Source organism: Panthera onca, chromosome E2 (genome assembly GCF_046562875.1).
Source record: "Panthera onca isolate mPanOnc1 chromosome E2, mPanOnc1 haplotype 2, whole genome shotgun sequence".
In the NCBI taxonomy this organism is placed as follows: domain Eukaryota; kingdom Metazoa; phylum Chordata; class Mammalia; order Carnivora; family Felidae; genus Panthera; species Panthera onca.
Window position 1 is genome coordinate 2,884,413 of NC_138353.1, and position 23,587 is coordinate 2,907,999.

Genomic DNA, 23,587 nt, shown 5'->3' on the forward strand with positions numbered 1-23,587 from the left:
CTCGGACCCAGCCAGAGGATTAAATCCTATGCCAAGGTTCGGCTCTTTCCGGACACTGCACTCACTCGCTCCTCCCCGGCCGGAGAACTTCGGCTCCTTCCGCCACCACTTCGGGAAGGCCTCACTCCCGGGAGACAGCTTCGGTTTTTTCCGGCGACGCTTCGGCTCCTTCCGGCTTCGGGAAGAGAAAAGGGAGGGAGGACAGAAGCGAGGTTGGTCAGGAGAAGGGCTACAGAAAAAGGGCGGAGTCCCGGCTCTCTGCACCTGGCTCTCCGGGTGGGGAGAGTGGAGGAAAAGAAGGACCGATCTCGCGGAGGGCCTCAGAAGGTTGCGCGAGACAAAAGCTGCCAGCGAGGTGAAGGGTGCGCGCGGCCGCTGCGGAGGTTGCCAGCGCGGCTTTGTGCGCCTGCGCAGGTGGAAGAGGAGGGGAGCGAGATGGCCTTCTGCGCCTGCGTAGAGATCAGACTGAGGCGAGGTTTCTCACTGTTCCGGGAGGCAAGTGGGTTCCAGAGCCCCTAGCACGCGTGCGCGAGGCTTTCCCTTCCTCCGGGAAGGGTACCGAACTCCAGACCGTTAAGCAAAGCCGCTCGCTCCTGGTTGCTGTGGCAACCGCGTCAGCGCACTTGCCCCCTCCCGCAGCGCAGGCGCAGCAGGCAACGTAGGGGGCACTTCCGGAAGGCAGTACTCTAACTACCGCCTCCTGGCGGGCGGACGCAGGAGCCTCCGCCCGGATGTGCAGTTTCCCCCTTCCGCGGTCGCTCCTGCCAGCGGTCGTTGAGTCCACGTCTCCTGCCCCAGCGCCTCTAGTCGAGATAGGCCCGCGGGTGGTGTTGACGCCTCCCTTCCCGAGCTCTGCCCCTCCAAGTTCCCCGGGGCACAGCTGCTTTTGCTCCTCCCGGCCCTCCCTCCGGGGGTGCTAATTACACCCTGTCTCCCCAACCTCCGGGTTCCTGCCTGACCGCCCGCTCCTCGTAGCTCCCCGGAGCCCCCGTCACGGTCTCCGAGGCAACGGCCACCCCCTCCAAGAAGAGACCGGGCCTCCTTTATTCCAAATTTTATCTTCTCTCTTTAATTTAAATTCTCTGAATAATTCTTTCTCACGTAGACTCGGGGCAGTCCGGGATGCGGATGGGGAGCTCCTGGCAGAGTGGGCCAGCCTCTCCTCGGGGCTGAGGGTTGACACGGGGTATGTACAGGGCCCGGCCCCGCAGAGAGTCTCGCAGTCCTCCCACCCCCTCCTCCACGAGGAAGGGCCCGGTGAGGGCAGGACGGTGCAGCTCACGGGGGAGGAGTGCCCACGTTCAGGAAAGCGCAGACACCGACCCCCTGGGCAGTAGCTCTTGGGAGACTGGCTAACTGGAACTCCTCCCCAGGGGATGCAGAGGAAGGGGAGGATGCTAGGAACGTGAGAGGCAAGGAGGGAGTCAGATCTATATACAAGGGACCCGGGGCAGGAGTGGGGATCTGCAGGACGAGGGGAGGCGCACGCAGAAACACGCCGCCCACCCCCCAGGCCGTCTGGAGGAGCACACCACTCATGCACACGCTTGCCACTGCCACGAGGGGCAGAGGAGGGAGGGACGTGGGGGCCGAAGGGCGTGTCCCGGGCCAGGTGGGGCAGAATCACCGCTTGAAGCGGTAGGTGATGGGAAGCAGCAGCTTGCTCTTCTTGAGGGCCTGCACCTTCTTAAGGGTTTCGTCGTCCAGGGCCAGGAAGCAGCGGCGCGAGTACTCGAGCAGGCGCTCCTTGGAGGGGTCGAACTCGCCCACCTCGGCCAGCTTCTCGGGGGCTACGATGAGAAGCTCTGCGATGGGTGTGGTCAGCGCCACCGTGTTGCGATCTACTCGGTGGTGCTCGAAGGCCCGAGACATGCTCTTCAGCTTCTGGAAGGTGCCCAGGATCTTCTTGTATCGGCAAAGGACACCGTCTGCATCCTTTACTGCAGGGCCGGGCCGGGGCACAGAGACAGACATGAGAGGGACAGAGGTGGACACAGGAGGCAGATGGGGCAAGGGCAGGTGGGGAGCCCAATACAGGAAGAACTACAGAACAAAATGGGAATCAGGACGAGGAGCAGCTGGGAGCCATGGTGAGACAGTGGCACCAGGGGAAAAGGAGGAGCCTTCTCCCCTCCCCATGTCACTGATGAGAAGCCTGAGGCTCAGGGCAGGGTGACCCCAGGAGGCAAAGCCTGTGAGGAGGGACTGCAGAGCAGGACCCCACGGGCAGGCTGGGACAACCAGGCTAGGGGAGAAGGGAGGGCCTCCCGGGGCATCACAGCAGGCCCCTTCCCCCCATCCCTGCTCCTTGCTCACCCCGCTGCCTCTCCCGGGCCTTGGGCTTCCCGAAGCGCCTCCGGCCAGCACTTCCCTTCTGCTTCTGCCTCTTCCTCTCCACAGCACTGCCTTCTTCAGATGCTCCGCTGAGCGAGGAGGCCGCAGACTCAGGGTCTGAGGCCTCACCCCCAGCCCCACCCCGGCCATCCCCTTCAGCCCGCCTGGGCCCAGGCTTCACCCGGCAGTGGTCCTCTGGAGAGAGGTAGAGAGAGAGGGACACATACACATGAACTTCCAGAACAGGGGAGAGGAGGCAGGAAGTCCATCTGCAAGGTGGAGACAGATGTCACACCACACACAGGTCCACAGGAGAGGGGGGGCCTCAACCAGGGCTGGAATCCCCACAGAGACAGTGCATATAGATGTTGCAGTCTCCACCAAGATGGCTGAGTACAGAGCAGGCGGTTGGATTTGGGGGCAGAGATCTTGAGTGGGGCATGGGTTCATGCTCCTCTGACTCCAACTTGACAGCAAGAAGTCTGGAGGAGGAACTGAGAAGACCAAGACAGGACCTCAGGAGAGTCTCTGTGGGACCTCCGGAAGAGTAGACTCTAGAAATCCAAGAAGCAAGACCCTGGCTGGGGAAGAGGTTTCAGGCCCTGAGAGAAATCCCAGGCTCTGGGTCTAGTGCGCTGGGAAAGTCAGGCACCCACCTTCACCTGGACAGTGTGAGCATCTGAGGCTCTGATGCAGGGGCCACCGCCACAAGGTGGGCTGGGGGGACATCCGGTATTGGGGTTCTCACCAAGAAAATCCAGAGGCCCTTGGGCCAAACATCCTAGATAGGTTCCCATCAGCAACCCAGGCCACAGGGAGTTCCAACCAGAGAGATCCTCAATAACACAGGTGTTGGGGGGGGGGGGAGGGGGGGAACAGACCCCTTGCCCAAAGTGTCAGGTGTGAATCACAGGGGAATGCGGGGTCCTGCGAGGAAGCCAGTCAGGAGCTGAACATCATGAGGAAGGGAACAGAAGTTGTCCTCTCCAAAAATAGGAGCTAAATTTTGGGAAAGGAAAGCCCCGACTATCTGGGGCAAGGGATGGCCACAGGGTCTTGCCCATCAGCAGAAGCAGGAATCGAGCATGAAGGAAGCTGGGCTTGGGGTCCTGGAGACCACCACGAAGTAAGGAGGAGATAACGATGCCAGCTCCCCACTGGGCCACCAAAAGGAAGGGTGTAGGTGAGGAGGGTCCCAGATCCCCAGGAAGGGCCGGAGCTGGGTGTCAGGGCCTGGGGATGGGACAAGGGACTAGATCATCAGGCACCTCACCTGCATCCATGCGGGCAGAGGAGATAAATTTGTCCAGCTGACAACGCAAGAAATCCCTCTCTTCCTCCAGGTCCTCGATGCGTTTCTGTAGCCAGGAGTTCCTTTCCAGGGCCATATGCAGCTGGGCCCTGACCCCATTCATCAGGGCCACAGTTGGGGACGCGGCTTCCGGAGGCTCTAGGGACAGCGGGGAGGCTTGGTCACACCCCAGGCCTCAAGGGCCCTGCACCCCAGCTGCCTGGGGTCCCTCCGAGCCTGCCCCCCAGCTCACCCTCGAAGTTTCCCCGAGAGGGGCTCAGACTGTAAAAGATCTGTGGGTCTAGGTGGGGCGTCTCATCGAAGGGGATGGAGATCTCGAAGGCCTCATCGTCTTTCTTCACTGGAGGGGAGAGGCCAGGGGTCACCCCAGGGAAGGCCCCAGGCGCCTCGGACCAGCCCCCAACCACAGCAGCCCTGGGGAGGAAAGGGCAGGGATGGGTAGGGCAGCAGTGGGACCAGGGTCGGGGCAGGGTCCCAGCTTCCTCACGTGTCCTCCTCCGGCTGTTTCGGTCATTCATGGCGCGACCTCCGGCGGACCCGGGCAGCTAAGCGCCTCAGGGGCACTGGACAGAAACGGCAGCCACAGATGGAGGGACATCCCGCGGGAGGTGGGGCCCAACTCCTTAGGGCTGGGGAAATGGGGGTGCTGAAGGCTGGGACTCCTGGGTCTGAGGGAGGAGGGGACCCATACCCTCAGGACCGAGCGGGGACACCCGGGGTTTCAAACTCCAGGGCTCCCAGGGAATGAGGGGGCTGGGGACCCAGACCCCGGGCTACTGAGGGAAGGAGGAGTGGGTTCCCCGCGGGGTCGACAGAGCGGACACATCCTGGCCTGAATGGGTGGGACCCTCATCACGGGTCACCTCGGGGCCAAAAGAGGCGAGAGGTGCGGGGGGGAGGAGACCGTGCCCCAACTTCCAGGCATAGGGTGGGGGTCCGGCCCACGCGAGCGCCTTCCCACGCCCCTCCCCCGCACTCGTGTGGGCGAACAGGGCCCCTCCCCCGTGGTGGAGGGGGCGGGGCGCGTGCGCAGTGCGGGGGAAGGTCACGCGTGGGGATGCGCCCCCGCCCCCGCCCTTTGTCCCCCGGGTGGGAGGGGGAGCGATGTTGCCAGGGGGTCCCAGCGGGAGATGCGCTAGGCCGCGGGTGCTGATGTGGCCACCATCCCCCCGCCCGCAGGTGCCCGGGGTCGGAGGGGCCAGGCCTCGCGCTCACCCACCCGCGCGCGGAATCCGGCCAGGGGACCGACGGCGGCGGCGCCCATGCCCGGCGCCGGGGAGCGTCTGCAAAGTGTCGCGGGGAGTGGAGGGAAGCGCCCACCCGCCGCGGGCGGGGCGGCAGAGGCCCCGAGTGTAGGGGCGGGGTGGCGAGTCGGAGGGGCGGGCAGGGACGCCGGCGCTCGCTCGGTCCGCTTCTGCGGGAGTCTCCGGCCCCAGGTGAGGCCCGCCGTTTGCGGCAAAGGTCCGGGCTGCACTTGCGCGACGGCCCCTTGTCGCGCTACCCCGCCCTCCGCGAAGCCCGGGCAGGGAACGTCAAGAAACTCCCAATTCCTGGAGAGCAGCAGGCTCCGGGGGTCCCCGGAGTGGATGGCGAAGCACGGAGTGGGGCCCGGGAAAGGGAAGGAGACAACCAGGAAAGTTGAAGCGCCGGGAGAATCCTTTTAAACGAAACCCTGGGAACTGGCCATATGGATCCCCTAGCCCGCCACTTCTCCCACCGTGTGTGCACCACCATTACAGCCCGACCACACGGTTCCCAGGCCGGGAGGAGGGGGGGGAGGAGGGGGGAGGGTGGCGGGGATCTGGAACACCACCACCACTAGCACTGTAGTAGTGATTACGAGCTGGTTTTGGAACATTCCCACCCAATCTTGGCCGCTCCTCCCCCAAACCCCACTCAGTTTACTCACCTGCAAAGTGGGGAGATTATGATCCCTTTTAGGTTCGTTGTGAGGATGTACTGATAGGGTGCTGGCAAAACCCTCAGCCCAGGGCCTGGCCATAGTCTAGGCCCAACAGCGGGGCGCTGTTAGTGTTATTTGAGGTCAGACAGTGGGAGGCTCTTTCCCTCTCTGGGGAGTGGAGATGGCTAATTTGTTCTTCCACCCAAAAAGAGGTCGGAAGAAGAAATGAGGCCCAGCACAGTGCCTGGCACAAAACAGACGCGCAAAGAAAATTCATTAAGAAGGCAGATGTTTATTCGGCTCCCAGCCTCTCCTCCCAGTCACCAGTTGCTACTGGACTTTTCATTTTCTTTTTCTTTTTTTTTTTTTTTGCTACTGGAATTTTGGCCAGCTCTATGAGACCAGGGCTGTAACCTTGCAGAAGGAGAATTTAAAGGTCTGCACCATTTAGAAAGCTGTGGCCACACTCCTCTCCTACCTGCTTCACATCATAGATAAACTGTAGCCTAGGTCAAAATGTCCAGGGGGAGTTACCTGCCCTAGATAGGTATTTTGCAAACTACAGGTTCATGGGCAGGGAATTCAATATAGTAGAATGGAATTAGCAAAAAGGAAAAAAGTTAATTGCATGTGGCAGAGATTTAAGTACTGCTGAACTTTTGTTGCACATATATTTTGTGTATGTTTACTGGGTTGCCATATAAAATGTGTTTCTTACAAGAGATCCTAGCTTTAAGGAAAAAAAGGTTTAACAACACTCTACCTAGATGACACCCGTTGTGAGGGGTCAAGCTAGGACTGATCCCAGTGCAGAAGGCCAACCTTCCCATCCCCAGCCAGCCAAGCCAAGCACTGTGCGGATGCACTTGGGATGACCCAGGTGAAATGCTCAGCCCAGCACCTGGCCACAGGCGACGCTCAAGATCCGGGGCGCTGTTAGTGTTATTTGAGGTCAGGCAGTGGGAAGCTCCTTCCCTCTCCGGAGAGTAGACATGGCCGATTTGTTTTTCTGCCCAAGAAGAGGTGGGCCAGGCACTTGCTGAGTCTCCCTGCTGGGCAGCAGGCAGGCCAAACCGCTGTGCCCAAAAACAAATCTCAAGTGCTCAAAATGGGAAAGGTGTTTATTGGGTGTCCAGTCTCAAGTCCTGCCTGGGGGTTGCGAGGCAGGTCTGGGGCCCCTTCCCCCAGCATCAACAAGGGGGCATCAGGAAGCTGATGCAGATGCTTGATGGCTCCCAACCACGATTTTCAGGCTGGAGGATTTTCACACATAGCACTGTCTCCTGGGCACCTGGTCAGGCTCAGCCTGAGGCTGGAGGGCTCCACCCTAGGAAGGTAAGGTCTCCTTTCCACCTTTATCTCCAAAGTATCCAAAAGCTACTCAGGGGCTCCTCCTTCAGGCAGGGCTTGGCCTTTGCAGGAAGTGTGTCTGTGTCTGTGTCCAGGGCTGCAACCCAGCCTTCCGCACTGGCCACGTGTCTGAGGGCCACAAGAGTCCGGGCTCCCCCCAGAACCCCATGGCACCTGGGGTACCCGGCAGCCCGGCTCATGGGTGCTTCCACCGAGTGTGCTTCTGCAGGGTGTTCTGCTCCATAAATCGGCGCGGGCAGTGTGGGCACTGAAACGGGCGCTCCCCCGAGTGGACCCGGCTGTGCTGGGCCAGCTCACCAGCCTCACGGAAGCGTCGAGGGCAGAGCGGGCAGCCATGGGGTCGCCCGCCACCAGCCCGGTGAATGGAGTGGTGCCGAGCCAGGTGGCTGGCCCGCTTGAATGCCTTCCCACAGGTGTCACACTCGAAGGGCTTCACCTCCGAGTGGGTGATGCTGTGTCGCTGCAGGTATGACATGTACTCGAAGACCCGGGAGCACACGGGGCAGCTGTAGCACTTTTTCTGAGCTGAAGCCCCATCTGCCCCGGGCTCTCTCTCAGACTCCTGGTCCACCAGCACGGTGTACGGGATGCCCTGGGTGTCAATAAGCAGGTAGTGGTTGGGCCTCCTCGGAGGGGAGGAAGGCTGGGGAGGTCCTGTGGAGGAGGAAGGTCCGGGCTCTGGGGACCTGCCTGTCCGAGAAGGAGGGGCCTCCATGGCCTCTGCGGAGGGAAGCGCCAGGGGCTGCGGGCAGGGGGGCGAAGGCAACACCAGCATCCGGAGGGGTGGCTGAGGCCTGGGGGACAGGAGAGAGGATGAGATAACACAGACGAGGGAAGCTCAGGGGCACCAGCTCCGTTCCTTCACCTTCTGTGTGCCCTGCCCAGAACTTCTGCACCCCCCAGCCTCCGTCACTTCTCCAGTCTTTCTGCCCTGGACTCTACGACCTTCTGTGAACCTTCTACCGTCTCCGTCGTAGGAAAGGCTCTTCTGTCCTGTTCCATCACCCACTGTAAACACAGGCACAAGCAGGTCCTCGCTCTAACTCCCCTAGTCGTACCCTCCTCCGGTCACTAGGTGCCCCTCTACTCCGGCCACCCGCAGGGCTTCTCTACTCCCCCCCACCCCCCACCCCGTAGACCTGCAGGTCTCTCCTTCTCTACGCTCCTGACCCAGGTCTGGGTGTTAGCCCATCCTATCACTCCGCCCAGGAGTGTTTTCTACCCATTCTGTATTCGCCTAAGCTCTAAGGCCCCCAGGTCCTGACCCACCGTCCAACAACCTCCCTGGACACCCCTGAGCCCCCCTCCCTTCCTAGCTCGGCTACCGGCAGATTCTCTCCAGTCCACGCCCATCCACTGCCTGCCCCCCCCCCACCCCCCCCGCCCAGGTTCTCTCTAGATCCTAGCGCTCTCTAGGGCTCCACCCCCGGCCCGCCCCGGCCTCCGAGCCTTTCTCGGCGAGCTCGCGGCCATGCCCTCCCGAGCCCCCGCGGCGGCCCCGCCCCGTTCGGCGCACAGGTCCCCGCTCCTGGCCCCGCCCCTCTCCGCGGCCCGCTCCCTGCTCCCTCCCGCCTCCCGGCCCCCGTACCCGGTGCAGCAGCTTCTCGGGTCCGGGCGACTCCGGAACGGCCCCGGGCTACCCCCGTGGTCGCAAGTGATGGCGGGGCGGGAGCCTCTGGGTGTCCCCCGGGAGCTGGTAGCACCGGTAACAGGAGAGAGGACCGGGGCCCAGAGAAGAGGGTCCAGGGGAGGAAGGTGGGGGCGGGGCGCCTGGGGCCTTCGGGAAACGGATCCGGCCAGAAACACACGCCGAGAGGAAGGTTCCCGGGTGCTAACGGTCCGGGCCGCCCCCTCCCACCCTGCCGCCCATCCGCCGCCCCTCCACACACACACGCGCAAATAAAAGCCCTAAAGTGGAGTGTGGAATGTTTATTGAGTAAGGGGTGAGGGTTGTGGGTGGGAAGGGGGATATACAGAAACGAGCCAGACCGCGCCGTGCTCTTTTGTCAAATCTTCCGCGCAGACAACCGTTCACCGCCTCGGAGGAGCGGAAGCCCAAGCCTCAGAGAGGTCGCGTCACTTGCAGAGGCTCACACAGCACAGCTGGGCCGGAACCCAGCTCAGAGGCTGGCTCCCAGGCCCAGGGAGGGTCAACGACTTGGTCTACATCACACAGCTAGACAGGAAGGTAAGGAAGGAAAGGTTTTTCTCCCCTTGGACAGATGGAGAAACTGAGGCCCAGGGTAAGGCAGTAACCTCAGAGAGGCAGGGAGCGTGTGTGGGAGCGACGCTGTGTGGCTCGCGAGGCCCGGGGGCCCGGGTCGGGGCCTCAGTGCAGGCGCACGTGCTGCGCCAGCTCGGCGGCGTCCTGGAAGCGGCGCGGGCACAGCGGGCAGGTGTGCGGCGGGCCTGCGCGCGCGCGGTGCGTGGCGCGGTGCCGCGACAGGTGGCTGGAGCGCTTGAAGGCCTTGCCGCAGGCGCCACACGTGAAGGGCTTGAGGTCCGAGTGCGACACGCGGTGGCTCTGCAGCCGCAGAGGGCTGGCAAAGACACGAGCGCACTCCGGGCAGCTGTAGCCCTTGCGCGGGCCGGGTTCTCCCGGCGCCGCCTCGCGCTGGGGCGGGCCCCGGGGCTCCTCCTCCAGCTGCACCGTGTAAGTGTAGGGGACCCCGTTGGCGTCGATGAGCAGGTGGCGGCCGAGCCGCGGGGGTCGGGGCCCTGCCGCCGAGGATGGAGTGGAGGAAGGGCCTTCCGTCTTGGGGAAAGGGGGAGCCTTGGGGGGCGGTGGGTCCATGGCCTCTGGGGAGGAGGACCGAGGGTGGGGCGGCCGAGGCGGCAGCAGCAGCATCTGGGGTGTCAGCTGGGAGCAGTGGAGGGGAGAGAAATTAAAATCGCCGCTTCCTGGAGGAAGTGTCCCCATTATTACTGCTTGTCATGCCCTCTGCACCACTGACCTACCTCTCCTGCAAAACAGAAACCGACTCTAGGCCAGACCGCGTGTTCCATCAAGCCGCTTCCAGCACACCTCCAACTGGGCCGGGCACATCCCTGCCTCTCTCCTCCTGCAGCTTCCTCTCAGCCCCCGAGCCGCACCAGAGGCCTCCATCCCGCCCCTTGCCTTCCCCGCAACTCCCCCACAGCCTGCGGGTCTCCAAGTCGGCCTCCTGTCTTCACACCTCCGTGGCCTCTTTTATTTCTAACGGGTCCTCTCTCCTCTTCCCAGGCCCAGGTGGGGGCACCAGGGTCCCTGGAAGGCCTGCCCACCTCTGGACACGCCCGTGGCCTCGCTTCGCTCCCTTTCTTGGTGCGGGTCCAGAACGCCACTAACACAGTTCCCAGCCTTCCACTCTGGGCTTCTCTACGGTCCTGCACTTAATCCCCCCCACCCCCAAGTCTCAACGCCCTCACCCCTGCCTAACCCATTGTCTGCAGTTTGTGTACACATCCCTAGGACGCCTCGACCGCCTGCCTCCTGTGCGCCCCACACCCTGAACCCTGCTACCATCTAACCCCCCACCCCCACGCCCCATCCTTGTTTGTTCTGTCTTTACCCTTCAGGGCCTCCTCCTACTCCCCGCTGCTCTGACCTGGGCCCCCGAGCCCCCTTCCCCCTCCTCTCCGTGAGCATCTGGCACCTCTGTTACTCCATCCCTGCAGCCCGCTCCTCTGTAGCCCCAGCGCCCAGGCCCTCCGTCCCCCTCGTCGCCGCACCCTCGGGGCCCCTCTCTCCCTCCGGTCCCCCCGCCCCGGGCTCCTTCCCGGCCGCGCCCCACCCCCACTCCACCCCACCCCCGGCGCGCCTGCCCCTCCCCCAGCCTCGCGCCGTCCCGGAGCCAGGCTCCTCCCTCCGTCCCGGCCCCCGTACCCGATGCGGCGGCCTCTCGGGACCGGAGGAGCGGGCCGAGGTCCCGGGCGGCCCGGGCTTCCCCTCGCGAGTGCCGGCGGCGGCGGGACCGAGACTTCCGGGAGCTCCGGGCCGGCGGCGCCGGGGACGCGGGCGCGGGGGGCGCGGGCGCGGGGGCGCGAGGGGCGGCGGCGTCCCTGGAAAAGGGCACCCTCCGGAAACGCGCACGCCGCAACGAAGGTTCCGCTGGCCGTGAGCCGGCGGCTCCCACGGCCCGCTTGCCGTGAGCCCCGCGGCTGCGGGCGGAGGGCGCGGGCTCCACGGAGACAGCCCCGCCCCTGCCCCGGCTCCCCTCCGCACCCGACAGGAACTGTCCGGCTGCTGCGACAGAGATCAACTCATAAACCGTCTAGGCGGTCTGTCTTTGCCCGATGTCCCTGAAGGAAGGGGCGCGCCCAGGTCTGTCCTGTTGCCACTGGGCCGTCCCGCCTGCGCCCCCGGCCCGGTGATGCAGGGAGTGGAAGGAGGGGGTTTCTGTCCATCGGGTAAACGGGGAGACCGAGGTCCAGAGGCCAGCCATCAGAATGTGGCACAAGCCACTACTCTCCCACCCAGCAAATGGGGGAAACCGAGGCCCACAGAAGACCAGATGTCACCAGTGACAGAGATGAGGAGCTGGGGCATTCCCCACTGGGCAGATGGGGAAACCGAGAGCCAGAAGGCCAGAAGTTGCTGAATGTGGAGTTGGAGAAAGGTGGCTCTTCACGTCAAGTTGAAGGGAAGTTGAGGATTGATGGCGCCTTAACAAAGCGTGGTGCCAAGGGGGAAACCGAGGCCGGGCTGCAGGGCCCCGGTGCATGTGCGCGTCGCCACGGAGAGGGGCCAGGCAGCACAGGCCGCATCTGGAGCTTCATGTGGTGGCACGATAGCTGCATGTGGGGCACCCACAGCTCGTCCTACAGTTATGCAGGGAATTGTCAAAGAGCAGGGAAGCGGTGCGGGAGACAGGGGACAGCAACAGCAGGGCGGGGTAGGGCACAGTGGAGAAAGGGGTGTTATTGCTGTGCCCAGCAGGACCTGAGGGAGGTGGGAAGCGGCAGAGCTATCAAAAAAGAAATTCCTGACCTTCGCGCTGCCCAATGGGACAGACACTAGACGAGTGGAGCTACTGTGCCCTTGGTGTGGCCATTGTGGCTGAAGACCTGAATTTTAAATGGTATTTCTCTTAATTTACATCTAAATAACCACACGTGGCTAGTGGCTGCCTAGTATGGGGCAGCCCCTGAGCTACCCTCAACCAGTTGGAAACTGGAGACCAGAGGGCCAGAAAGGACTCACAGTAGTATTCGGTTTGGACCACATGCTACTTTTCAGTGTTTTACTGGGGGCAACATTTAAGAAGCCAGAAAATGTACACACAAATTCATAATGCCAGGCACACTTGGAAAAAAAAAAATGTCTAGGTGTGGCAATAAGCTGGAACTGAGAAAGTATTCTTCAGAAAACCTTCCAGAAACCCCCAAATGCCCCAACATTTGTGATATTAGGCTAAAATTAAAGACCCTCTAGAACTGTGCTGTCCAAAACAGCAGCCACCTGCGACACATAGCTTTTGGAGGCTTGACAAGTGTCCGGGCTGAATTGAGGTGTGCTGTAAATAAATGCAAGGCACCCAACAAATTCTGAAGACCTAGTTCCAAAAGAAAAGATTATCAACTCTTGCACAAATGACTTTTATATTGATTACATTTGGACATGAGAATACTTTGGACATACTGGTTTAAGTAAGGTATGTTATTAAAATTGATCTCACCTGTTTCTTTTCACGATTTTTAATGTGGCTCACATTCTGTTTCTAGGGGACAGCGCTGTCCTGGAGATTCTTCCCCTTGTGATTTCACAAGGAGCCAGGCAGTAGGGACAGTGGAGACCCTGAACTGAGGGCATGCCTGGTTCAAAGGGCAACAACACTGTCTATCTACACCAGAGTTTCTCAACACTACTGATATTTGGGGGCTGGATCATCCTTTGGTGTCAGGGGCTGTCTTCTGCATTGCAGGCCAACATGCCTGGCCTCTGCCCTCCAAAAGCCAGTAGTCCCCTCCCTCATTCCCACCCCCCTCTTGTAAGGGCAGACATGCCAAATGTCCCCCAGGGCAACACTGATTCTGGTCTACACAGACAACCACCCAATGAGTCTCCTGCCCAGATCGCCTTTCTGAGTTTTAGACCCATATAGTACCTGCGTCCATGAGAACCGCACCACCCCACCCCACGCCCATCCCTGGAAATGACAATGACCAACATTTACTGAACCAGGACTGCGGCGCTGGCCTTTGCTAAGTGTACTGCATCCTCAGAGCAGACCTACGAGGTAGGGGTTGTGAAGATGCCTTTCATAGATGGGGTAACTGAAGCTGGGCAAGATCATGTGATTGGCCTGGGTTCATACTGTCCTCAGGACAGTTCCTGCTTCTGCCTGACTCCACCAGTCAGAGCTCATGACCATTGTCTGCAAGGAGTTCACACCTCCCCACCACCACCACCACCACTACAGCACTGCAAACCAGTTTGCCCCCTGCTTACAGTGAAAGCCCCCCACCCACCCTCTGCCTCCTCCAGCACCCTCTTTTTATGGCAATAGTGCAACAATATATAGTCTTTAAACCTACAGAATCATGTCATCCCCTGATTTAAAGCCCCCTCACTGCACTCAGAAAACCCGGAAACCCATCAAGCACAGTGCAGCCCCCAGCCTCTCCCATGTCCAGGACCTTTGTTTGCTGTTCTTTCTCTCTGGAGTGTTATTTTTAGCCCCCCACGAGGATGGACCCTTTCTGGTCTCTGCTCAGATATTTCTTCATGGAAGCTTTGCTGTGTTTGAGGTCAAACTTGTGTGACCACATCCCTCACGCTGGCATTTGAGGCCCTTCATGAAGTGGCCCAGCCGCCTCACCTCACCCTCCAGAGCTCCAACCGCACACAGCACCTCGCAGCCCTCCGACCAGACCCCGAACTTTTGTGGCTCCCGGTGCAAAGGCTCATGTGTTTTCTTGACCTAGAACTCTTCCCCTTCCCTCTGCTGGCAGCCTCCTCCTCGGTCTTCCAGAATCCTGTGCGTCCTGACCTCCTATACGCCCTGCTTGTCAGCTCCAGGAGACTTCTTATACCTCGTCTGCTCGGGACCTTCCCTGGCTCCACCCGGCATTCCAGGCCTCTCCCCGTGTGCCCCAGCCACCCTGACCAGTCAGCCGCACCGAACCATTCTTGGTCCACGCTTCACATTTTGGAACGTTGTGTCTCTGCTGGTGCTGACTGTCTGGCATTTTCACCCCCCTTCTGCTAGCAAGTAAATCCCTGGCGCTCAGCAATCTCTCCCACTTCATCTGCAACCGATTCCTCGTGTCCCCAAACTTCCATTCACACAGCACATATGCGGCCTTGCTAAATCCTCTTAGTAATCCGGTCAGGCAGACCCTCCACTGAGCCTCAGGAAGGGCAAGAGGCTTACATCAGGTCTCCAGCCCAAGTGACAGAGCCGGCACTCACACCCAGTGTCCAGCATCCCCACTTCCCTCCCCAGCCTACAGTCTGAGCCCTGCCTCCTGCAGGAGCTGTTCCTGGACCAATCTCTTCTCAACGTCTACCATCCATTCCACATTATCTTTCATTCCCTCGCGACAAGCCCTTCTCCCCTTTAGGAATAAAGTGACTGCCGAGCCTGTGCCTCTGGGCCAATTTGGGTCTTAGCAATCCACTCACCAGGCTTCCTGCCCTCCTCTCGGCACCCCATCCCAGGTCCCCACACCCTCCCTCACAAGGCTTCTCAATTTCCAAGGCTCACTGCCATTGGGGCCACTCTGTCCCACGCCCCAAGACCGTTAAGTCGCCCAAACCCTCACCGCTCCATTGGGCAGGATCCTAACAATGCCACATCTCCTGCCCCGACCCACTGCTCCGAGCCTTGGCCCAGCCATCCTACCCTGGTGTAGTCAACAGTGTGGGCTGCAACGATGAGTTCCAGGATGCTTCCAACCTCCCAAGCAGAGGGAGGTGTGCCTAAGAAAGCTCTCTGGCCAAGAACTCACACCCACAAAGGAAATGTCCCTACACCATTTGGGTTCCAGCCCGACCCCAGCAACTTAAGAAGACTCAAAATTCACACTGATTTGAGCCTGTCTCAGCAGGCCCCATGAGTTGCCACAAATAAGGAATGGAGCAGTACGTGCTGCCTTTGAACGGTACCTCACACTTGTAGCTCGCCTATGAGACTTCCATCCCATTTACAGATTGGGAAACTGAGTTCCTGAGCGGGACAGTGATCGATCCCAGGCGACAAAGGGGGGTTGTGGCGGAGTCCGGGATCCAACAAGAGGCTCCCGCCTGTCACCCCTGACCAGAGCTGGCTGGGGGCCACAAGCCATTCCGTATTTCAGGAATTTGGAAACTCAGGCTCAGGTCACACAGCAAGCCTCTACCATCTGTACCAAAAACAAGAGGTGCTATGGAGCCTCCGTGGCCTCTCCACCGTCCCGGAAGTTCCTTCCGGCCTAGTCGTCCCGGACGTACGGGGCCGGCTGCCGGGCATCCTTCACACTCGCGGACAGAGCCGACAGAGCCGGGCGAGCGAGCGCGACGCCGCCCGAGCGGGTGCGCGACGAAGGCTCTGACGCGCCGTGGCTCCTCGGGTGCGCGCAGCTCTGGAAGAGCCGGATCACGCTGGCGGGGCCTGGGCTCTGGCTTGGGGGGCTCCTCCCTGTGCTCGCGTAGGGCGCACCCCGGCGGTCCGAGAGGGTCCGAGGCCGCCGGGGGCGCAGGAAGAGGAGAGAACCCGCTGAGCGGCGGGGGCCACCCCGAGGAGAGCCGGGGCAGGCCGACCTCAGGGCGCCGAACCTGGGGCAGGACGGACGGAGTTCGGAGAGTTCTCCCTTCGCAACTCACCGCCTCTGAGCCTGTGCGGCCCGCGGCCCCGGGCCCGGCGCCCCGAGCCCGGCCGCGCGCCACCCGGTGCCCCACAGGTTCCTCGGCACCGCCCGGCGCCCCGCACGGTGGGACGAGCTCCGGGGGCCCCCCCCCAAAACTGCCCGCCGCGCGGGGGGTGACGCGCCAGCAGCGCCGGGCCCGCTCCCGCCGACATGTGGCCGGATGGCGCCCCGGAAATCCGCCCCGACCGGAAATGATCTCCCCAAACAACGGTTCCGGCGGCGCAGTGGGAAACGGCCTGAGAAAAGGGGTGTTAGTGTCTCTGTTGACGCACAGCAAAGACCGAGGGCCGGAATTATTCATGCCCCGCGGCGGCTGAGGAAACCCAGGCCTTGACACTTAACACCTCACACGGTAAGAAAATAGTATTCCCCCTGTGCAGCTGGTAAAACCAAGGCCGGAGAGAGGTCGTCACTGGCCCTGGTCACACGCTTCTCAGGGCCAGTTAGGGTAATGCCAGCTCCTCCATAGGTCTGGAGCGCTGGAGGCAAACGACCCCCAGATCTAGAGCACACCTGAACTCTGGGCCTCCACCCGCACAGCCAGCAGGGAAGCCCTTCCCTGAGGAATACTCCCGGATCTGCTGGGCCACCTCCTGGGAAGGTCAGGGGTGGGCAGAGGGGGCCTGCAGTCCCACCCCAGCTGGGTGAGTCAGTGCTGGCAGAGGTTGCTGGAGTGCTTGAAGGTCTTTACACAGGGGCCACACACTTAAGGCCAGAATACCGAGCGTGAGACATGTGCTGGTGGCGTGGAGTGCATTCTTACAGGTTTGCAAGCACACCAGAACCCTGGGGGGACTTGGCCCATCTCCCTTTGCATCCTGAGCTGCTTCCTACAGCCACAAGACATGTGGGGAGTACCTCATGGAAATCAATAAGTAAATGACTCCTTGGGTGTGGGGGCACAAGTGAGGACAGAATAGGTGACCCACTTGCTCTGGTTTGGGATGGGTCCCAGGACTTTCCCAGTTTCAAAACTGAGAGGAAGAAACAAAGACCAAGACAATAAAATAGATGTCCTAACAGATTTGGCAAAACATTACCATCTGGTTGAGGACAGGGAGTAGAGAATTCATTGGTGATTTACAGAGGGATTATTGAAGCCAGAGAGTGAACTCCCCTGTCATAAATCGCACCCGGTACAGAGTTAAAACCCAGGGTCCCTCCCTCTTGGGTGAGGCCTATGGGAAAAAGAAGATCATTCATCACCTTACGAGGTGAAAGCATCTTTTTCATTATTTCTCCTGCTTTCACTACCTATAGACGGCCAGCACACCTCAAGGTTGGAGATCATTCAGTTTGGGATAGAACAACCCAGAAAAGGATGCTGCCCTTTCTATTAGAGATGCCAGAGCCAAGCTCTGCAACTGACATCTCTCAAGCTGGATGTGGAAGAGCTGGGGAAAGATTCCCGGCACACTGCTCACTGAAGACATCAGTTTTAAGAAACAATCATCAAAACTAAAAGGCAGCCTATGGAATGGGAGAAAGATATTTGCAAATGACATATTTGGTAAAAGGTTAGTATCCAAAATCTATAAAGAATGTATCAAACTCAACACCCAAAAAACAGATAATCCAGTGAAGAAATGGGCAGAAGACATGAATAGGCACTTTTCCAAAGAAGACATCCAGATGGCTAACAGACACATGAAAGATGCTCAACATCACGCATCATCAAGGAAATACAAATCAAAACCACACTGAGATACCACCTCACACCTGTCAGAATGACTAAAATTAACAACTCAGGAAACAACAGGTGTTGGCAAGGATGCGGAGAGAGGGAACCCTCTAACACTATTGGTGGGAATGCAAATTGGTGCAGCTACTCTGGAAAACAGTATGGATGTTCCTCAAAAAATTAAAAATAGAGCTACCCTATGACCTGGCAACTGCACTACTAGGTATTTACCCAAAGAACACAGAAATACACATGTGAAGGGGCACATGCACCCCGATATTTATAGCAGCATTATCAACAATACCCAAGCTATGGGGAGAGTCCGTATACCCACTGTTGGAGGACGAGAAAAGATTTGGTGTGTATATATGTATGTGTATATATGTATGTATGTATGTATGTATGTATATACATACATACATATATACACACAACAGAATATTACTCAGCCATCAAAAAAAAAAAAAAAAAGTGAGGGGCACCTCGATGGCTCAACTGGCTAAGCATCCGGCTCTTGATTTCAGCTCAAGTCATGATCTCATGGTTCATGAGATCAAGCCCCACTTGGGCTCTGTACTATCAGCCCAGAGCTCGCTTGGGATTCTCTCTCCCTCTCTCTGTCCCTCTCCGGCTCGTGCTCTCTCTTTCTCTCTCTCAAAATAAATAAACATAAAACAAAAAAAAAAGATTGAAATCTTGCCATTTGCAATGACATGACTGGAGCTAGAGTGTATTATGCCAAGTGAAATAACTCAGAGAAAGACAAATACCATATGACTTCACTCATATGTGGAATTTAAGAAAATACAGATGAGCATATGAGAGGGGTGGGGAGAAGAGAAAGGGAAACAAACCACAAGAGACTCTTAACAATAGGGAACAAATTGAGGGTGGGGGGGGATGGGTTAGATGGGTGATGGGCATTAAGGAGGGCACTTGTTGGGATGAGCACTGGGTGTTGTATGTAAGTGATGAATCACTAAATTCTACTCCTGAAACCAAGATTGCACTGTATGTTCACTGACTAGGATTTAATTAAAAATTTGAAGACAAAGGCATCAGTTTTCTGTCCCTGTCAATAATAGAGACTCAGCTTCCCCTAATGCACCAGGATGTGCTTCGCCTGCTCCCTAGTAATCCTGAACCACCAGCGGCAGAAGGAACACTTATAGGAAGCCTGATTACTTGAAGACCTTGCCAGGAGCCTCACAGATGAAGTTCCAGACACCCAAGAGGAAGAGGCCATGAGCCTGGAGACAGAGAGCATTCTTGAAAACCTGCAGGCACTTAGGATAGCTGAAAACCAGGTGGGAGTCAGCTCCCTTACTTCCAGGCTGTCATCAGGCTTCTCCACTCCTACTGTGTATATGTAGGTGTATGGTATGTCCTTCTGGTCACTGAACAGGTACTGGCCTTGACTCAGAGCAGGAAACGAGCCTGAAAGCCTGGAGAGAGGGGAGAAGGGTGTGGAGGAGGAGGAGGAGGGGGGGGGTGCAAACTCAGGGTACTGGTTGAGGACATAAGCCTCCGCGATGAAAACAAAGCCATGGGCATCACTGAATCCAGAGGAGAAGCTAAAGGAGGAAAAACTGCATTAAGTGAAGGCACGGAGAATTAAGCTAAGGGTTGTGGTGACCAAAGACCTTCTCTGCATCCCCCCAGTCTTGGCTTACCCATGTCATCCTCCATCCTCTAGTCCTTAAACCCCCCATCTTGACAAGGGGCTGGGGGGGTTTTCCGTGGCCCTCTGTGCGCCAAACGCTAGGCTAACTGTACCACTTCTCCGCGCTGCCAGGACTCACACGGGCCTCCTGCATCTATCAACCGATTCCTACCGGTGTCCTTATGCTTTGGGGCCCCTGCTCCGGGGAAGGGAGAGGGGTGCTCCCAGGTTCTCGGGAGGCGGCCCAACTGAGTCTTTTAGGAGCATGGAGCCATCGACTCAGACCGGAAAGGAGGGGAGCGGTGTTCACATGAAAACCGTCTGGGCGGAAACACACGCCCTCCAAGGAAAGGTTCCAAACGCCTTTTGTTCGATCAATCGCTCACCAAATATTTGTCAAGTGTCTCCTCATGTCAGCTTCTGGGGATAAAAGTGAGCAAACCAGATCGAAGTAGTCCGTCCCTTCGTTCCCTTTAGAGGCGACAAATCTTATTTTTATTGGGCACCTGCTGCAGCAAGGCGCTCTCGTGGGCCTCGTGGGGGCGACAAAGACCAAAACATTGAACCTGTCACCGCCCCCGCCCCCCTCCCCCCGCCCCCGCCCCCCTCCCCCCCCCCCCCCCCAAGCGACCTAAGCACGTGGAAGCAGTTACGGATGACAATCAGGACACTGAAAGCATCACTAATGGATCTTATGTAGGGGAGACTGGAATTTCAAAGGTCCTTTAGTGTCTCAAACTCAGCCCTACCGTTTTGCAGAGAACACTGAAGCCCAGAGAGGTTAAGTGAAATGTTGGTCACACAGCAAGTGGACGCCAGAGCTGGGATGGCAACTCAAAGTTGGGAGTCCATACAATTTCTCATCCCATTATGTTCATTCTAGGGAAATTGTTCCATGGCCCCTGAGAGGTACAAGGGGTGAAACTAGAAAGTTCAGATTGTAAATGGGAGCTTCCTCCGGGAAAGAGTTCCCTGAGTGTGACGCAGAGAGGTGGATCCTGGCCAAATACATGCCAGCTGTGGGTGTTGGCAAGGAAAAACCAGAAGGCGGGACCTAGACTCAATGCTAAGTGTTTTGAAGGATTAAGCATTCCATCATGATTCTGTGGCAAACTTCAGATTTTAATCAAACAGTTTAGCAATGATAGGATCCCAATTGAGTCTCCAAACAATCAGACTCCAAGTCTCTCCGGGTGAATCTGAGAAGCATTGTGTGACAGCATTGGCCATTTGGTGACTCCGTTTCCCCCTTTGTCATGTAGAGGCCACCATTTTTTGTTGTTGTTTTAATACATATAAGACGTAAATTACACAAAGTACACAAGCCTTAAGGTTACAGATCAGTGGATTTTTACATGTATTCGTAGCAGTATAACCAGCAACCCAGAGAGAGCTCCCCAAAATGCTTCCTATCAGCCATTAATCCCCAGGGAGGGTAACCACTTTTTATTTGTTTCTTTTCTTTTGTAAATGTGTATTTTTGAGAAAGAGAGAGAGAGAAGGGGAGGGCAGAAAGACAGGGACACACAGAATCCAAAGCAGACTCTGTCTCTGAGCTGTCCCCACAGAGCCCAATGCAAGGCTCAAACTCACAAGCCATGAGATCATGGCCTGAGTCAAAGTTGGTCGCCCAACCAAATGAGCCACCCAGGCGCCTCCACTTTTTCTGATTTCAATTCCCAAAGACTGCGTTGGCCTGTTTTTAAACCTCATGTAGACAGGGGTACGTGGGTAGCTTGGTCGGTTGAGCATCTGACTCTTGATTTTGGCTCAGGTCATGATCCCAGGGTCGTGAGATCAAGCCCTGAGTCAGGCTCCATAATGATCGTGGGACCTGCTTAAGATTCTCTCTCCCTCTCCTGCCTCTCCCCTGCTTGCACATGTTTTCTCTATAACTTAATTTTTTTTAAACATTTATTTATTTTTGAGAGACAGAGAGAGATAGAGCACAAGCAGGGGAGGAGCAGAGACAGAGGGAGACACAGAATCCAAAGCAGGCTCCAGGCCCTAGGCTGTCAGCACAGAGCCCTACGCGGGGCTCAAACTCACAGATCACGAGATCATGACCTGAGCTGAAGTCAGCTGCTTAACCAACTGAGCCACCCAGGCACCCCTCTCTCTATAATTTAAACCTCATGTAAATATAATTGTATTGTACCTTTTTGTGACTGATTCTTTCACTCCTCAATATCTCAGCCACACTGTTGTTTTCAATAGTCCCCCCCGCCCCCCACCAATGTTGTGTAAGTTCTGCTGTATGTCTATCCCACAATTTCTTTTTTTTTTCTTTATATATATATATATATATATATATATATATATATATATATATTTTTTTTTTTTTTTTTTTTTTTTTTTTTTTTTTTTGAGAGGGAGACAGAGTGTGAATGGGGAGGGGCAGAGAGACAGGGAGACACAGAATCCGAAGCAGGCTCCGGACTCTGAGCTGTCAGCACGGAGCCCGATGCGGGGCTAGAACTCACAAACCATGAGATCATGACCTGAGCTGAAGTCGGAAGGATGCCCAACCGACTGAGCCACCCAGGTGTCCCTCTTCTTTTTTCTCTTTAACTGTCAATGGACATTTGTTTTGGCCTATCATGAATAAAGCTCCTAAGAATACACCCACTCCTGTACGTGTCGTTTGGTGGATACAAGGACTTGTTTCTTCTGGTGTGTATCTGGGATCAGAAGTGTTGGGACCTGGAGTAAATGTACGCTTAGCATCAGTAGGTATTAATAGTCTTCTAAGTGGCTGCAGCAACTTACATTCCTGTCAGCAGCGTACGTGGGTTCCAGCTGCCTCACACCCTCCCCAACACTTGATACCGAAAGTCCTTTTAACCTCAGCCTAAGGGATGGGAAGAGTGTCACATTTCATACTTTCCTGATGCCAAATGATGCTGAGCACTTCTGCCTGTGTTTACTGGTCACTTTCATAGCTTCTTCTCCGAAATGTCTTTTGAAATATTTGGCCCATTTTAAGTTGAGGGATCTCTCTCGATGGCCAGGAAGGAGGCCCAGAGGGTTGAAGAAACCAAGGTCTGGAAAAGCTGAACAATTTGTTCGTGTGACACAACATTCCTAGTCCATCAGGCTGCCATCACAGAACACCAGATACCTGGTGGGAGAAATGTACTCACAGTCCTGGAGGTCAAGAACTGTGACCAAGATGCCAGCAGATTCAGTGTCCGCTGAGGGGCTCCCTCCAGATTCACAGACAGCAACTTCACACATGGAAGGGGTGGGGAAGCTCTCTGGAGTCTCTTTTATAAGATCACTAAACCCATTCATGAAGCCTCCACCCTCATGACCCAATTTCCAAAGGCCCCCTCTCCTAACACCATCACATTGGGGATTAGGTTTCAATAAGTTAAATGCGGACAGGGAGACACAAACATTCAGTCTATGGAAACAGTAAAGCAGGCACTTACATGCTAGGTCCTGAGTCTCTGATGGTCTCTGAATATGGCCAGATACTGCCCCATCTAAGTGTTCCCCAACCGAATGCACTTACCAAGAATCTGGGAAGCAGATGTGCTCCAAAGGGCAAGAATGAAAAAGAAGCAGGACAGATGACAGTGGGTGCTTCCAGAGCACTTGGACTTGCATAGTTCAAGTCCAAGTGGGAGGTGCTGCAGGACTTGAAGGAAAAGTGTTTAGTAAACCCAAAGACACTAGAGCTTGATGCGGATGTAGGGAAACTGGAACCCTCAGACGCTGCTCGTGGGAATAAGAAGTGGTGTGTTTCCTCCAAAAGTTAAAGATGAAAGTTACCATATGACCCAGCAATTCCATTTGCAGATAAATCCTCAACAAAACTGAAAACACAGGGGGGCACCTGGCTGGCTCTGTCGGTAGAGCATACAACTCTTGATCTCGGGGTTGTTGCGTTCGAGCCCGACTCTGAGTGTGGAGAGATTACTTAAAAATGAAATCTTTTTTAAATATTTATTGATTTTGAGGGAGAGTATAAAAAAATCCTTAAAAACAAACAAAAAAACCTGAAAACACGTTCACACAAAAACTTAGGCATAAATGTTCAGAGCAACATTCTTCATAATAGCCAAAATGTGGGTAATATAAACAAATGTCCATCAACATCTGAGAAGTAGTTCAATCCTATGTAAGTATATCCTTTCCAAGGGATATTATTCAGCCAAGGCTGAATAAACCTAGAGAACTACCCATCTTCCAGAGTGACTAAGCATAATGTACTCAGCCAGGGACAATACTGGCTGGAGACATGAACAGTTACTAGCTTGAGGAACTTAGACGATGTGCTGCAACCATCACAGGAGGGTTTTGAGCGAGGCACTAGCATTGTGAGGGCTTTAGGATTTCTCTGAAACTAGTGTCCTGAGGTCAGCAAGAAAGAAGCTGGGATGAAGGTGGTGCTATCACTTGGCCTGGGAGCTGGAGGTAGGCAGGAGTCAGAGGATGCTTTCCAGAGGAGGTAAGTTGTGAGGGAAAAAAACCCGCCAGGCTCCACCA

At 56.9% G+C, this 23,587-nt stretch overlaps 3 protein-coding genes across 13 annotated transcripts; all 3 read right to left on the bottom strand.

Moving 5' to 3' along the window:
- Positions 1 to 1,042: 1,042 nt before the first annotated feature.
- On the bottom strand, positions 1,043 to 5,787 carry CCDC106 (coiled-coil domain containing 106). 9 transcript variants are annotated; one of them, XM_060652649.3, is made up of 6 exons: positions 5,556 to 5,787; positions 4,134 to 4,209; positions 3,879 to 3,986; positions 3,608 to 3,784; positions 2,317 to 2,529; positions 1,043 to 1,940 (listed from the first exon to the last, which is right to left on the bottom strand). In XM_060652649.3, exons 2-6 carry the CDS (start codon positions 4,162 to 4,164, stop codon positions 1,624 to 1,626), a joined length of 846 nt encoding a protein of 281 aa, XP_060508632.1. In that variant the 5' UTR covers positions 4,165 to 4,209; positions 5,556 to 5,787; the 3' UTR covers positions 1,043 to 1,623. The 9 variants fall into 9 exon arrangements, with proteins under 9 accessions (XP_060508632.1, XP_060508637.1, XP_060508628.1 ...); XM_060652654.3 differs by lacking the exon at positions 5,556 to 5,787 and adding an exon at positions 4,866 to 5,052 and having other exon boundaries at positions 2,317 to 2,423; positions 3,608 to 3,782; XM_060652645.3 differs by lacking the exon at positions 5,556 to 5,787 and adding an exon at positions 4,866 to 5,052.
- Positions 5,788 to 5,888: 101 nt separating this feature from the next.
- On the bottom strand, positions 5,889 to 8,738 carry ZNF581 (zinc finger protein 581). The gene is made up of 2 exons (XM_060652685.3): positions 8,509 to 8,738; positions 5,889 to 7,714 (listed from the first exon to the last, which is right to left on the bottom strand). The coding sequence occupies exon 2, from the start codon at positions 7,693 to 7,695 to the stop codon at positions 7,096 to 7,098; it is 600 nt and encodes a 199-aa protein (XP_060508668.1). The 5' UTR covers positions 7,696 to 7,714; positions 8,509 to 8,738; the 3' UTR covers positions 5,889 to 7,095.
- A 96-nt stretch (positions 8,739 to 8,834) lies between these two features.
- Positions 8,835 to 11,079, bottom strand: ZNF580 (zinc finger protein 580). Of its 3 annotated transcripts, none has more exons than XM_060652688.2 (2): positions 10,786 to 11,079; positions 8,835 to 9,780 (listed from the first exon to the last, which is right to left on the bottom strand). In XM_060652688.2, exon 2 carries the CDS (start codon positions 9,766 to 9,768, stop codon positions 9,250 to 9,252), a length of 519 nt encoding a protein of 172 aa, XP_060508671.1. In that variant the 5' UTR covers positions 9,769 to 9,780; positions 10,786 to 11,079; the 3' UTR covers positions 8,835 to 9,249. The 3 variants fall into 3 exon arrangements, with proteins under 3 accessions (XP_060508671.1, XP_060508673.1, XP_060508670.1); XM_060652690.2 differs by lacking the exon at positions 10,786 to 11,079 and adding an exon at positions 10,556 to 10,687; XM_060652687.3 differs by lacking the exon at positions 10,786 to 11,079 and adding an exon at positions 9,879 to 10,539.
- Between the last annotated feature and the right edge of the window lie 12,508 nt (positions 11,080 to 23,587).